This window comes from Mandrillus leucophaeus, unplaced genomic scaffold (assembly GCF_000951045.1).
Source record: "Mandrillus leucophaeus isolate KB7577 unplaced genomic scaffold, Mleu.le_1.0 Scaffold504, whole genome shotgun sequence".
In the NCBI taxonomy this organism is placed as follows: Eukaryota; Metazoa; Chordata; class Mammalia; order Primates; family Cercopithecidae; genus Mandrillus; species Mandrillus leucophaeus.
In genome coordinates, this window is record NW_012105410.1 from 590,149 (window position 1) to 604,179 (window position 14,031).

General features: G+C 41.8%; 1 protein-coding gene across 1 annotated transcript in view; it reads left to right on the forward strand.

Annotated features, from left to right (window-relative positions):
* Position 1: 1 nt before the first annotated feature.
* Positions 2–14,031, forward strand: part of P4HA3 (prolyl 4-hydroxylase, alpha polypeptide III) — a gene marked incomplete at its 5' end in the record, with an annotated part of 49,496 nt that continues 35,466 nt past the window's right edge. The window contains 5 exons of the mRNA XM_011996227.1: positions 2–57; positions 7,110–7,252; positions 8,870–9,093; positions 13,088–13,237; positions 13,640–13,712. Of these exons, the coding sequence (XP_011851617.1) occupies positions 2–57; positions 7,110–7,252; positions 8,870–9,093; positions 13,088–13,237; positions 13,640–13,712 (646 nt within the window). The remainder of the gene's footprint in view (positions 58–7,109; positions 7,253–8,869; positions 9,094–13,087; positions 13,238–13,639; positions 13,713–14,031) is intronic.

A 14,031-nucleotide genomic window follows, 5' to 3' on the forward strand; every position in this document is an offset into this window, starting at 1 on the left:
GGGGCTGCTGAGGCGGTACCTGCGCGGGGAGGAGGCGCGGCTGCGGGACCTGACTAGGTGAGGGCACGGCGAGTGGGAGCGACCGAGGGGCCTCAGTGGGAGACACTGTGCAGCAGCGTGGGGTGACTCAGGTTGAGTGTGACCCCAGGCTCATTGTCATGCTGCGTAGGACCCCAGACCCACTGTCGCACCCTGCGACTAAGACATTGTGGCGTGGGGTGGGGAGTGGCTCTGAGGGCCATTGTGACCCCCCAGACCCATTGTCACACTGTGTGGGACCCCGACACTCCGTGGCATGAGGTGTTGGCGAGGGTTGAGTCACACTGTGTGGGGCTGCAGACTCCATAACACACACGGTGGCACCCCCCCATATCCAGTGTCACACAGCGAGGTTGAGACACTGTGGAAGAGCGGGGTGGGGTGACTCTAGGACCTCACAATGTGCTGTGCAAAGCTGTGTGATCCCCAGGCCCTGTGTCACACTGACACAGACACAGTGGACGGTGCTGTGACAGAGACACTGTGAGAGTGAGATGGAGAGAATATGGTGACGCTTTAGCTATGCAAGTATTGACCTTTCAAGGGGCGATCGTGAAACACCGCATGACCTAGTGAGCTGAAGTTTAGTGTTAGGAGTCAGGTGACAGTCTTCCACCATATGTGAGATTTACATGTCATTGGCACTGGATGGGCACGATGCTGTGGATATCATACTCTGCATGTGAGTGATGCTGAGTAACTGTACAGGTCGCTATATGAATAATGCTTCAGTTCATTAATTCATAGAACACATATTTTTGAGTGCCTACTAAGAGCCAGGCAGTGTTCCAGGCAGTGGGGATAAAATGGTGAAGAAGAGCCAACTCTGCCCTCAAGGAGTTCGGGTCTGTAGCACCATGACTGTGAATCAGAGATGTCCACTGCCCTCTATGTCTTCAGTTCTTCCTTCTCCTTACACATGTAGAAGCTCTCTAAATACTAAATAAATGATAACTGAGATGTTATATGTGTGTCAACATATTTGATATCAAAAAAGCACTGTGAAAAAACATACTTGATGCAGAAGATACTGAGTATAGCACACAGCAGTGGATGCTCAGCTAATATTGTTTTGATATACAATCAACAAACTCTAGTGCTACACACTGTGGCATAAAAGATTGTTAGACTTGGGATGCTGAGGCACCATAGTCATGTATCGACTTTGGCAGTGTCCAGCTGAGAAAAATGAAAGATAAATGATTGTATATGATACCATCTGTATGAATATGTGCTGCGCCTTCTCTGCTTGGGACATGAAGAAGCCTACAACACTGACAGAGTGGTTATGACCACGTCACTATTTGGATATATTAATATTGTACTTATATCACGTGACCTCCTTCTCATTGAGCTAAGATGGCACAATGCACTGCTTTTAAAACTTTGCGTGAGTGTATGTGATAGTAATACTGATTCTGGGGTTACATGAGAAGAAGGTATGTGGAATGGGGAGTGACTCTGAGGTCCAGTGTGACCCCCAAACCCATTGTCACCCTGTGCAAAACTTTGAGACCCCATGACTGTGAGAGAGAGCTATGTAGAAGAAAAGCATTTTGTGGGTGGAAAGTATTTGTGAGAGATCTTGTTAATAGTGACTGAATGAGCTAATTTGGTGCTTGTCCTTAAGTATGTGGCTTGCATATAAACAGCTTGAAATAGTGTGACAATGTACAATATAGGTATGTATTAATTTTAACAATAAATGAAGATCATTTCAATAATTATTGTCACTTTTTGGTATAGCATTGTTGTCTAGTATTCTATGGGTCCATGCTGACTGAGTCAAATGTCTTCTTTTTGTTCATAGCTCAGAGTCATTGGAGTCCAAGCTTATTGGTGGAAATAGGAAAGACTTTTTTCTGCTTGATTTCAGAGCCCAGCATGCTCCCTGCTACCCATGCTTGTTTTCATACCAGTGATCTCTTTCTTTGGGTAGCTCAGATGGAGATGGTAGTGGGGGGTCAGAATCCCTGTGCTGGTCTTTCAGGTTACATTCTCAGAAGAGAGCACTCAGAGCATTTTGGCCAAAGCAGCTGGCCAACCCCACTCCGCCATGCTGGTCTCTTTCACTGTCTTTCCACCATTATCATTGCCACAACTTTGTCGCAGCAGGAGGTCTCATACAAACCGTATCTCATTTGATTCTCTCTCACACACGGTGCTTTGAAATAGATTTGTATTACAGTGTTAACTGTTGAGAAATCAGTTAAGACCCAAGAAAACTAAAGTCTAGTTGCTTATTCAAGATTGTATTAATAAATCTAACAGGTAGCAAATCCAGGACTAGGATACAGTTGTTTTGACTGTTTATCCAACTTTTTTCCTATTATGCTATGTTATCCCTACTGCTTCTTTTATCTGTTATACCAAGACATAGACCAAGCCCCTAACTAATTGAGGTTTTACTAGTGGCCACAGTACATGGTGGTTAACGGTAAATTCAGGAGTTTAACAGACCTCTATTTGAATCATTGGCTCTGATCTGGGACAAGTTACTTTACCTCTTTGAGCTTTAGTTTCCTAATCTTTAAAATGATGATAAACACAGTACCTATCACCATAGGGTTGTTGAAGGATTAAGAGTACCATGTAAAAGTATTTATCATTATACCTGGCATCTAACAATTGCTGGACAAATGCTAAGCCTTTATGCTTATTATTTTATTTTATTTTATTTTATTTTATTTTATTTTATTTTAAGACCAACTAGTGAAACTAGGCCCCACTTTTGGCTCTGAGGATTAACTAGGATTGTGACAGCCTAGATAAAAAACAAATCAGAAAAGTTCCCGATTATTTTCTCAGGTGACTTACGAACATTTAATTTTGTAGTTTAGTTTGATATTTTGAAGACTGGCATTCTATCATTCCGTTCTCTAGTGACTGCTCTAAAACCCAGTGAAATGTTTGCTTTTTAAGAGACAGGGTCTTGCTCTGTCACCCAGGCTAGAGTGCAGCGGCTCTATCATAGCTCGCTGTAACCTCAAACCTGTGGCTCAAGTGATCCTCCTGCCTGAGCCTACCAGGTAATTAGGACTACGGGTGCGCACCACCATGCGCACCATGCCTGACTGGGGCTTTTTTTGCTTTTGTTTTTGTTTTTGTTTGGTTTGGTTTGGTTTGGTAGAGACGGGGTCTTGCTCTCTTGCCCAGACTGGTCTTGAACTCCTGGCCTGAAGTGATTGATCCTCCCTCCTGGTACTCCCAAAGTGTTGGGATTGCAAGCATGAGCTACCGCACCCAGCCTTTATGTTTGCTTTTTAAAACAAGAATTTTGGCAGTTCTTGCTAATTTTTCTATACTCCCAATCTGGTGATTTTATGTAACTTGAGAGGCTGTTTCCAAGGCTCGGTTGAGATAGAAAAATGCCATATTCTTGAGGTTGGAACTACTCCCTACTCCAAGTTAATGAATAAAAATTATACTTGTTATAGTATATATGGTTATATGCCAGTATGGTACATATACTAGTTATGTATATAAAGAGAGTTTACCCTAGCTTTTGTTGTTGCTGTTTTTGTAGTTTAAAATACCACCAAGAGTGAAAGAGAAGTATCAGCAGCAATTTTTTTCTGTGCTAAGGATTAAGCATTAAGAATGTCCCAGAAGAACTGAGACAAAACCATTTCTGAATTCCAAAGGCAAAACATATTGAAGTGAAATAGCCCATGTATTGTGGTTGGATAACCTGCCAGGCTATGTTTAATGCAGGGATTGGGTTGCAAATTTTATGTGCAGATTCTTGAAGAAAAGGATCTGATTTTCCATTCTCAGCAGTATTTGTCAAAGCAAAAAGACATTTAGGAAACCCTGAGGTTTGAATTCAGCATCCAGTAACTCAGTTTCCAGACTCTGGAAACTGCTGTGTGCTTAGAGGCTGGGCTAGGGCCAACTTTTGGATTCTAAGCCAACCTCAGTTATCAGTTGAGAGATTTTTTTCTTTGTGTGACAGAAAAGTGGCATATCTAAACACTGGACTGAATTGATGTGCTGCAATAGAGATCAAACCCTGATCTGAACAAATCAACCCCCAAATGCAAGGAGGGGTGCTAAGAAAACAAGGAAGTAGATAGCACGTTTGATTTGATGCATGACTTGGGGCAAATATTCACCTCTCTGCTTTACCATTTTACCTTTGTGCCTCAGTTTCCTCTGATTCCTGTTAAACATTAGTCCTCAAGCTAATGAGGAATCTGTTTATTCAGTTGTGGAAGGGGTGATCAGAAGAAATAACAGAATGTGCATGCTGAAAAGATCCATAGAAATCTTCTAGACTAGACCAGTTCTTTCATTTTATGGATGAGGAAACTGAGTGATAGTTGGAGGCTGGGTCAGAATAAGTCTCGGGTCTTCCCCCAGCTCCTTCCTATCCAGCCGTCTTATAAAATCACTGCCCTCTCAGCCTCAGTTGTTCCTGGACATCTACTCTTTAAGCTGGACTCAAGCCCAAGTCTCCGCTTGTTAAGTTTTTTCATCTAGCAGTGGAATATCTTTCCCTAAGTAGTTCCATATGGAGCCAAAGCAGGAAACAATGGGTAGTAAAGATCCCACACCCTGGAGGCTGGTTTCATTTCAAAACCCTAGAGCTCCAGCTCACAGACTGCCTTGTCTTTGGGATCAGAGACACCCTGGGACTTGACAGGCTTCCCATTTCCCCACTGGGAGACCCAGGTCCAGATTCTTGTTCCTTAGTTTATGTTGAATTAAACATTCGGCTCCTTGGAAGCCTCAAGACGGTCGTCTTCTATTTCAGGCTTCATTTCATAGTTGAGGACCTCACTCTTTAGAAATCCTCAGATCGGACTCTGCTCCAAGGGGTTGAAATCCTACCACCCTGCCACTTCCTCTGTTTTTCACTTTCATCTCTGTCTCCTTGCAGAAGTTCCCCACTTTTGCCAAAGGACTCATAGTCTCCTGTGCGCTTGCACACGTTCATTTTTTTTTCACTTCGCACAAACTCTTTTTTCTTCTACTTCCATTCTTGTTATACTGTTTTTGAAGTTAATAATTTTAAAACGAGGGGGAAAACTCTTGGAGAGCAGGAATAGTACCCTTAATGTGTCCTGTTATAGATAATAAATTTCAGTAATATAAATTCCATTGGTGTTTTAGAAATGGAATTAACCGTAGTATACCAGCATCTTTTGCCTATATGAACACTGTTGAAGGACACTGGAGAAGGGAAATTAACTAGAAAGATGATCACTTCAGGCCCTATCATTTCTGCCCTTTTCTGCAATTGTTGCCAAGCTAGAAAGGTTGAAAGTGTGCTGGACAATCCCACCTCTTATTCCGCTTTACAGTCATCACCACTTCCTAAACTCCTTCCTTGAACCCAGTCCATTCTCCGTTGCTGTCGTGGTTCAGACTCTCCTTGTCTTGTGCTTGCAGTTTTGAAGTGGCCTCCTCCCCACCCTCTCACACATTTATGTATGTGAACAAGTCATAGTTTTAAACAGTACCACTCTCACTTAAAGCCTTCTCTAACCTTCTCTGGCCGAATTAATCATCCCCTCTCTGTCCTCCCCACCAAGCCTTGTTCTTAAATCTGGTATTGCATCTGTAATGTAATTATTTGTATCTTCCTTACTCACTAAACTGTGGATCCTTGAGACCAAGATTATTTCCTTATTCAGAATTTTTTCCTTAGCTCCTAGGAGAGTATTCTTTATTCATTCTTTCATAGAAATATGTATTGAATTTAGGTACAGAGTGATGAGAAAAAAAGTTATTTTCTTATCCGTGAAATCCTTGAGTATTGGACCCCATCTTGCTTTTGTATCCCTAGAATCTAGCATGGAGTCTGACATCTAGCAAATAACTAGTGTAGATTGACTTACTACAAATATATCTCAAGCCTCTGTGCCTTTGTACACTAATGGTTCCTGTTGGCTTGAAAAATACTCTTCTTCTCTTCTTTGTTCTAGCTCCTTAAGAAACCATATAGCATAATCAGCTGAGAACTCAGGTTTCAGAGTTAGTCAGACTTGGGTTCCATCCTGGCTTTGCCCTTTACTAACAGTGTGGCTTTGTTTCTGTTTCCTCTCCGTGGAATGGGTAAAATTAAATCTACACTAAGTGTAGGTCCGAAGGTGGGGGGTGATTAAATGAGACAACCTATTTACAGCGCTCAACAGGCCAATACATGGTAGGAGCTCAATAAGTCATAGCTTTCAGTATTTTAACAAATCCTTTCAGATTCAGATCAAATGCCATCTCTTCTTGGAAGCCTTTCCTTCCCCCTTCTAACTCCCACCTGGGTGAGCTGCCCTGCCTGCACAGCTGCAGCATTATATGCTCACTTCTCTCATAGCAGAGACGTCCCCAACCCCTGGGCCAGGGACTGGTACCAGTCCGTGGCTGGTTAGGAGGCGGCCCCCCCTCCAGCAGGAGGTGAGTGGTGGGCAAGGGAGCATTACTGCTTGAGCTCCGCCTCCTGTCAGATCAGCGGCGGCATTAGATTCTGATGGGAGCGTGAACCTTATTGTGAACTGCACATGCGAGGGATCTAGGTTGTGTGCTCCTTATAAGAATCTAACTGGTACCTGATGATCTGAGGTGGAACAGTTTCATCCCAAAACCATCCCCCAATGCCCCTGGTCCGTGGAAAAAATTGTTTTCCATGAAACTCATCCCTGGTGCCAAAAAGGTTGGGGACCACTATATAACACACATCACAGTGGCTATAATTAATTCAATAGTGTTTTTGAGTTTCTACCAGATACTAAGTATTGCATATACAGTGATGACAGGAGAAAAAGACTTTGTGATCCCTTTGAGAGCTGGACCCTGTCTTGCCTTTATATCTCTAGCATGGTGCCTGATATACAGTAATTGATTAATATAGACTGACTCATTCAATGAACAAAAGAGCAGACCTACTTTTGTTGTATCTATAGTTTTCATATTCTTTGTGCTTGCATGGCTCTTTGGTTGGACTATTATGTGAATCTCAAGAGGTTCAGCATGTCAATGTTAGCTACTCTTAATGTACACACACCATGCCAGCCTTCCCTAGGTGTAGTGGTCGTATCAGGAGGTGAGATCATTCTACTCCTTTCTTTCAGATTCTATGACAAGGTACTTTCTTTGCATGAGGATTCAACAACCCCTGTGGCTAACCCTCTGCTTGCATTTACTCTCATCAAACGCCTACAGTCTGACTGGAGGAATGTGGTACATAGTCTGGAGGCCAGTGAGAACATCCGAGGTAATGAGGAGGAGGGCTGGAGGGTAAGAGAGAAGATTCTATCTCCTGATGGTGGTAAGGAGAGAGATTCTGTTGGGGTGTGATTTCAAAGGGTAATGGAGTAGGTGGGTATTACTTAATATCCTTAGCTCTAGCTAGCACAAAGAATTAGCCCCCCTTGCTAATCAGCTTGTATGATTATACATTATACATTATACAATCCTGTGACGAAGTACAAGATAAATCCTTCCATTTATATATGTATAGAAAATAACCGTCTTCTAGTAGTTTCTGTTTCATTAAATTGTCACTACAGTGTCATCTATAGCAAGATCACTTTCCCAATTTATTCTGCTTTGTGCTTTAAGAAGTTTGTTGACGGCCGGCCCGGTGGCTCATGCCTGTAATCCAGCACTTTGGGAAGCTGAGGTGGGCTGATCACTTGAGGTCAGGAGTTCCAGACTGGCCTAACCAACATGGTGAAACCCCGTCTCTATTAAAAATACAAAAATTACCAGGATGTGGTGGAATTACATGCCTGTAATCCCAGTTACTCAGGATCTGAGGCAGGAGAATTGCTTGAACCCGGGAGGCAGAGGTTGCAGTGAGCCAAGATGGCACCACTGCACTCCAGCCTGGGGCGACAGAGTGAGACTTTGTCTCAAAAAAAAAAAAAAAAAAGTGTTGACTTTTGGGCTGGGCGCAGTGGCTTATGCCTGTAATCCCAGCACTTTGAGAGGCTAAGATTGCTTGAGCTCATGAGTTCGAGACTAGTCTGGGCAATATAGCGAAACCTATTAAAAATACAAAAATTAGCCAGGCATGGTGGCACATGCCTGTAGATTTGGGAAGCTGAGGCACAAGAATCGCTTGAACCCAGAAGGTGGAGGTTGCAGTGAGCTGAGATTGAGATTGCACCATTGCACTCTAGCCTGGGTGACTGAGCAAGACCCTGTCTCAAAAAAAAAAAAAAAAAGAAGTTTGTTGATTTTTGGAAAGCTAACAGTGAGAAGAGGCTGGGTGCGGTTGCTCATGCCAATAATCTCAACACTTTGGGAGCCTAAGTTGGAAGGATCACTTGAGGCCAAGAGTTTGAGACCAGCTTGGGCAACATAGCAAGACCCTGTCTCTACAAAAAAATTTATTTAAATTAGATGGATGTGATGGCGTGTGCCTGGAGTCCTGCCTACTCAGAAGGCTGAAGTGAGAGGCTCACTTGAACCCAGGAATTCAAGCAGGAGCTATGACCATGCCACTGTACTCCAGCCTAGGCAACAGAACAAGATCCTATTTCTATTAAAAGAAAGAAAGAAAAGAGAAGAGAAAAAAAAGAAAAGGAAAGAAAAAGAAGAGTTGTTTCCCTAAAGAGCAAGACTTCTGGAGACATACAGGATAGGACAATATAATGAAGCCGTGTGCCTTAATTTTTATTCCTCATTCACTCATTCTGAATGTTCCTCATTCAGAATTGCATTAAGCATCCACCCTGTGCCAGGAACTGTGCTTGCCTCTGGGAACACAAAGACAAATCCAACTTGATCTCACTAAATATTTGAACAGGTGGTCGTGCCTTGCATGCATTAAATGCCCAACTCCTGTTTCTTGAATGGCAGGTTGATGTTTTTACTACTCTTACAGCTCTGAAGGATGGCTATGAGAAGGTGGAGCAAGACCTTCCAGCCTTTGAGGACCTTGAGGGAGCAGCAAGGGCCCTGATGCGGCTGCAGGACGTGTATATGCTCAATGTGAAAGGCCTGGCCCGAGGTGTCTTTCAGAGAGTCACTGGCTCTGCCATCACTGACCTGTACAGCCCCAAACAGCTCTTTTCTCTCACAGGGGATGACTGCTTCCAAGTCGGCAAGGTAACAATATTCGAGAGAGGACCAGTTGCTTGGCTCTGGTTTCTTATGGATGAAATAACTGTGTCCCGATTGCTTTTACTTCTTTTTAATACTTACAGTAAACTTGGATATTTCCATTTTCAGAGAAAGAAAACAAGATTCAGAGAAGGTAAATAACTTGCCCTAAGATTATGCAATTTTAAGTGCAGAACTAAAGCTTGAACCCAGTCTTGACTCCAAATCTCAGGGCCTTTCCATAGTAATAAAGGTGTTTATATGCTTAGGACACTCTTGAGATTGAAAGGGGTGTTATTAATTATGCTAGAACAACAGACATGAACTGGGAAAAATGGTCCTTTGGTCACCCTAACTATAGCACCCGGCCAGTGCCTGAACCCTTGGGTAGAAAGGGAAATCAGGGGGTCAGGGACACAAGGTTGGGGAAAAGGATAAGAGATGGTGATGGAAAGGTAGGATCATGGAAACAGCCTCCTGAGACTTTCTGGAATCCAATGCAACATTTCCTAAGCATTTAGAAATACAAAATTAAAGTAGTGTCCAAAATCTAAGGCCATTCGCTTTAACATTACTTGAGGAAATAGACTTCAGGAACACCCCCCCGCCCCCCATCTGAGGTCTTTAACCGATCTTTGATTATAAGTTGTAATCACACTTGAGATCATTTTGTAATATACTCTTTGCCAGCCTTTGCCATAAAAAGCAATGGAGCAAATCCATTTTACCTTTGAAGGTGTTTATTGCAGTAAGGTGTATTTTTCCTGACACCTACAGTATTTGTCAACAGATCTGGGAGTGGGTCTCATGTGTCCTGATTCCAAATTTTGGGAGTCAGTCTTCCAAATTAAGGCAGAGTGGGCTGCTTGAGTCTCTCTACTTACCGTTTTCTCTTTTCTGGGATCCTGAGCGGAATCAGAGCTCAATCATCATGTTCATGGCTGATTTAAATTTAAGCCAGGTAAATAGTTTGATGTATGGTACTGACATATTCTTCATTAGTGAGGCCTTTCTGAAAGTAAAGCCATATGTTGAAAATTTAGTAAGTCACTTCCTGGAAGTCTTACTGGCAATCTTTCTTTCTATATTTATTTACTTATTTTGAGAGAGAAAACTTTTCAAATATAAGAAAAGGACATAAAATAATATAGCAAGCAATTATATCTATCATTGTCATGAATATATGTTCAGATTTTGCTATGTTTGTTTCATTTTTTAAAATATATATTTTTAAAAAAAACATGTTACATACAGCTAAACCCCCACTCATCCTCCTTACCACTCACCCCACCCCTTCTGCTCCACCCTTGCCCAGGTAGCCGCGATCCTGAACCATATAGTATATGCCCTTCTGAGTCCAGCTTCTTTCACTCAGCACATTATATCTGTGGAATTCATCCATATTGTATCATTTGTTAGTAGTTCATTTCTTTTTATTGCTGGGTAGTATTCCATTCTATGAATATGCCACAAACTGTTGATCCAGTCTTCTGTTAACAGATTCTTGGATTGCTTCCAGTTTGGGCTACTGTGAATAAAGCTTCTGTTAACATCCTTTTATGTCCTTCTATGGACATTTATTCTCATTTCTCTTGGATGAATACCTGGGAGTGGTATTGCCAAGTCACAGAATAAGCTTCAATAATTATCAACATGTGGCCAAATTTGTTTCATCTATACTTCCCCAATCCCTTCCTCTATGGATTACGAAGTTTCTAGTTTATGAAATTCTTTTTTTTTCTTAGGGTTTCGCTCTGCCATCCAAGTAAGTACAGTGACACAATCATGGCTCGCTGCAGCCTTGATCAAGTGATCCTCCCACCTGGGGGGGCTCAAGTGATCCTCCCACCTCAGCCTCCCAAGTAGCTAGGACTGCTGGTGTGCCCAACCATATCCAGCTACTTTTTAAATAAGGGTCTCACTGTGTTGCCCAGGATGGTCTCGAACTCCTGACCTCAAGTGATCCTCCTGCCTCAGCCTCTCAAAGTGCTGGGATTACAGGCATAAATCACTGCACCCAGCCTCTCTTCTGAAATTCTTAATTGTCTAATTCCATCATCATGCTATTGTGTCTGTTGACTCTTGCTCATGATGGATTATTTCCTGATATAGTTTGTCATGTTTGGGAGCTTATTTTCAGCAGGACATTTTCCTCCTAAGAGAATCCATGTGCCCAGAGTTGTGGGAATATCCCTCCAGAGAGTTTTGGGTGTTCTTCTTCCAGAAACTCTGGTGCTCTCACTGGCCTTAGATCCATTTTTATATTCATTTATTGACATAGGAGTTCCTTAACCATATGAATATTGCAGATTCAAACCCTATACTCACAAGAAGTAGAGGCTCAAAATTGAGAATATTCTTACACAGAGCTAGACAGAAACAAACAAATCTTCTTGTCTCATTAAGGCAGCAGGCAAATTTTTTTCTGGTCTACCTTTTCTCCTAAGGTGTAGTTTCTTATAGAATCCAATTTCATACAGGCGTCTTAGTTCCAGTTCCTGGGCTTGCGGCAGGTCTAAGAACGGCTCATCTTCTATCCTCATATGGGCGTTATAACCCAAGGTTACTGAACACCAAAGTTACTATGATTAACACCCACCCCCATCCTAAGGAACATCAGCATCTGCTCATAAGCTTATGGTTTGGGCTTTTAGCCCTTTTTTGTTTCTGGTACCTGATATTTTGTTTTTTTTATTTCTTGAAAATATATAATACAACACTTTTTATAGTATTTAAAGTGTCTGAATTTGTGTTCGGAAGGATTCCAGTTATTTCAGTCTACCATATTGCTGGGGCTTGAAGTTATTCATAGAAATCTTAATTAAACAAATTAACTTGTCATGAAAAGTTCAGTCATTTTTAGCATTTTTTAGCTCAACCTTTTTACAAATAGGACTTGAGGTGCAGAAAAATGAAACAACAGGTTAATGACAGACTTGAAGGAACAATGATTTATTATTTAGGCCGCAGAACTGCAATATCTCTAGGATTTTTCTCTGTCAGGAAGTTACACCCTAATTAGATCATTTTGTAATAGTTCTTCCTAGTCTGTAACTTTACAATTCCATGTTGTCTCCAGTATCAACTTCCAGGAAATTCCACTTGCAGCTCTGGTATTCTAGTTAACTGTACACTATGAGGAGACAGGAGCTATGTCTGGTACATGTTGCCATGTTGCCGGCGTTCCAGCATTTAATACAGAACAGATCCATTGAGCTTCCATAGTATTCCATGTCTACCTTCGTTATGGTGTCTAATGCATTGTGTTACAATTATTGGCTTACTCACGTGCCCCCTCTTGATTTAAGCTCTTACAGGACAGGGCCACCAGGCGCATAGGAAATACTTAGTAAATATTGAATAAATGAATGAATGAATGAATGTAATCCATTCTTCACATTGCTACCAGCAATATCTTCCTAAAAATATGATATTCAAGACTGTAATTTGCTTAGCCGGTGCTGCTGTTTCAAGTTTACTTTTTGTTTCTCTTCACCCTAGCTACAGCCACGATGGACTACTTGAACACATTCTTGCTTTAGATTTCTGTTTCTGCCATTCCCTCATCTTAAAATGCTTTTCTTCCCAGTCTCTACTCACCAAAATCCTTTTCCTTCTTCAAGGAAAGCCTGTCTCAGATGCTACCTCCTACATGAAGCTTTCTGAGATTCCCAAGTCTCTTCCTTTCTCTGTGCCACCACAGGATAGTATGCATTTTCCTTGGAGCACTCATGACATTGTGTCCCAAATTAAAGTTAGTTGAGGTCATGTTCTCTTCTCCTTCAGATTATAAATTCCTTAAGCATAAGAACCCTTATGTCTCCTCTTCACCTAATACAATGCATTGTATATAGTAGATGCTTAATAAATTGAATTAAAATGAGTTTGAAATTAAAATCTGCCTTCTTGGATTCCAAAGGTCCTCTTATTCTTTGAATTGTCATTTTCTTTTTCTACCTGTGGAATAAGGCTTTAGTGATGGTACTTGTGTTCTGTGTAGGTGGCCTATGACATGGGGGATTATTACCATGCCATTCCATGGCTGGAGGAGGCTGTCAGTCTCTTCCGAGGATCTTATGGAGAGTGGAAGACAGAGGATGAGGCAAGTCTAGAAGATGCCTTGGATCACTTGGCCTTTGCCTATTTCCAGGTAAGGGAATAAGTGAAGCTCATTTATTTTATTTTACTTTTATTTTACTAAGTGAAATCCTTTATAACTGCTTTACAATTTCTAAGCATTTTCACATCTTCATCTGTTTCATCTTCCCAGTAGGACCAAATGTGAGTCAAGCAAGGAAGTTATTTTATCATTTCCATGTATCACATGTGAGGAAACTGAGTCTCTAAAAGACTCTTAACTTGTCACAAAGCTTATAGACCTAGGATTAGACTACTAGTCCAGTGCTCTTTCCAATGCATTGACTACTTTACGATCATTATTTCCCATGTTTGTCACCTGTAGCAGCAGCTGCTTTATTCCCAAATGGTTAGTGGGTTCACAGTAAATGTAGATCACTCTTTTGTGCTCTCAGCAACTCATAATTCATCACAGATATTACCCATGATATTGCCATGGACAAAGAAGTTTGATTATGAGCTTTTCCCATCTGCAGTTGAGTCCCACTGTAATGTGACTCGTGTCTGGTTACAGAGGTGGAGTCACTGTTCTGTAGTGCCAGCCACAGTGCCTCCTCCAGGTGTTATTTTTCCATGGCACTGTTGATCTACTTACTCCCTGGTGTGCCTTATGTAGAAGTTCATTTCCCTAAATAAAGCAGTTGCCAATAAACAAAACTAACCAATAACTGGGTAAGGTATAGCTTTTGTATAGCTAACCCCATTTCCCACCCGAGTTGTACAGTCTTCAAGGGTAGGCTGCAAAAATCTCCATGGAACCAGTTCCCTAGAGTTTCCAAAACTAGTAAACCATTTCTGCTCCCTACC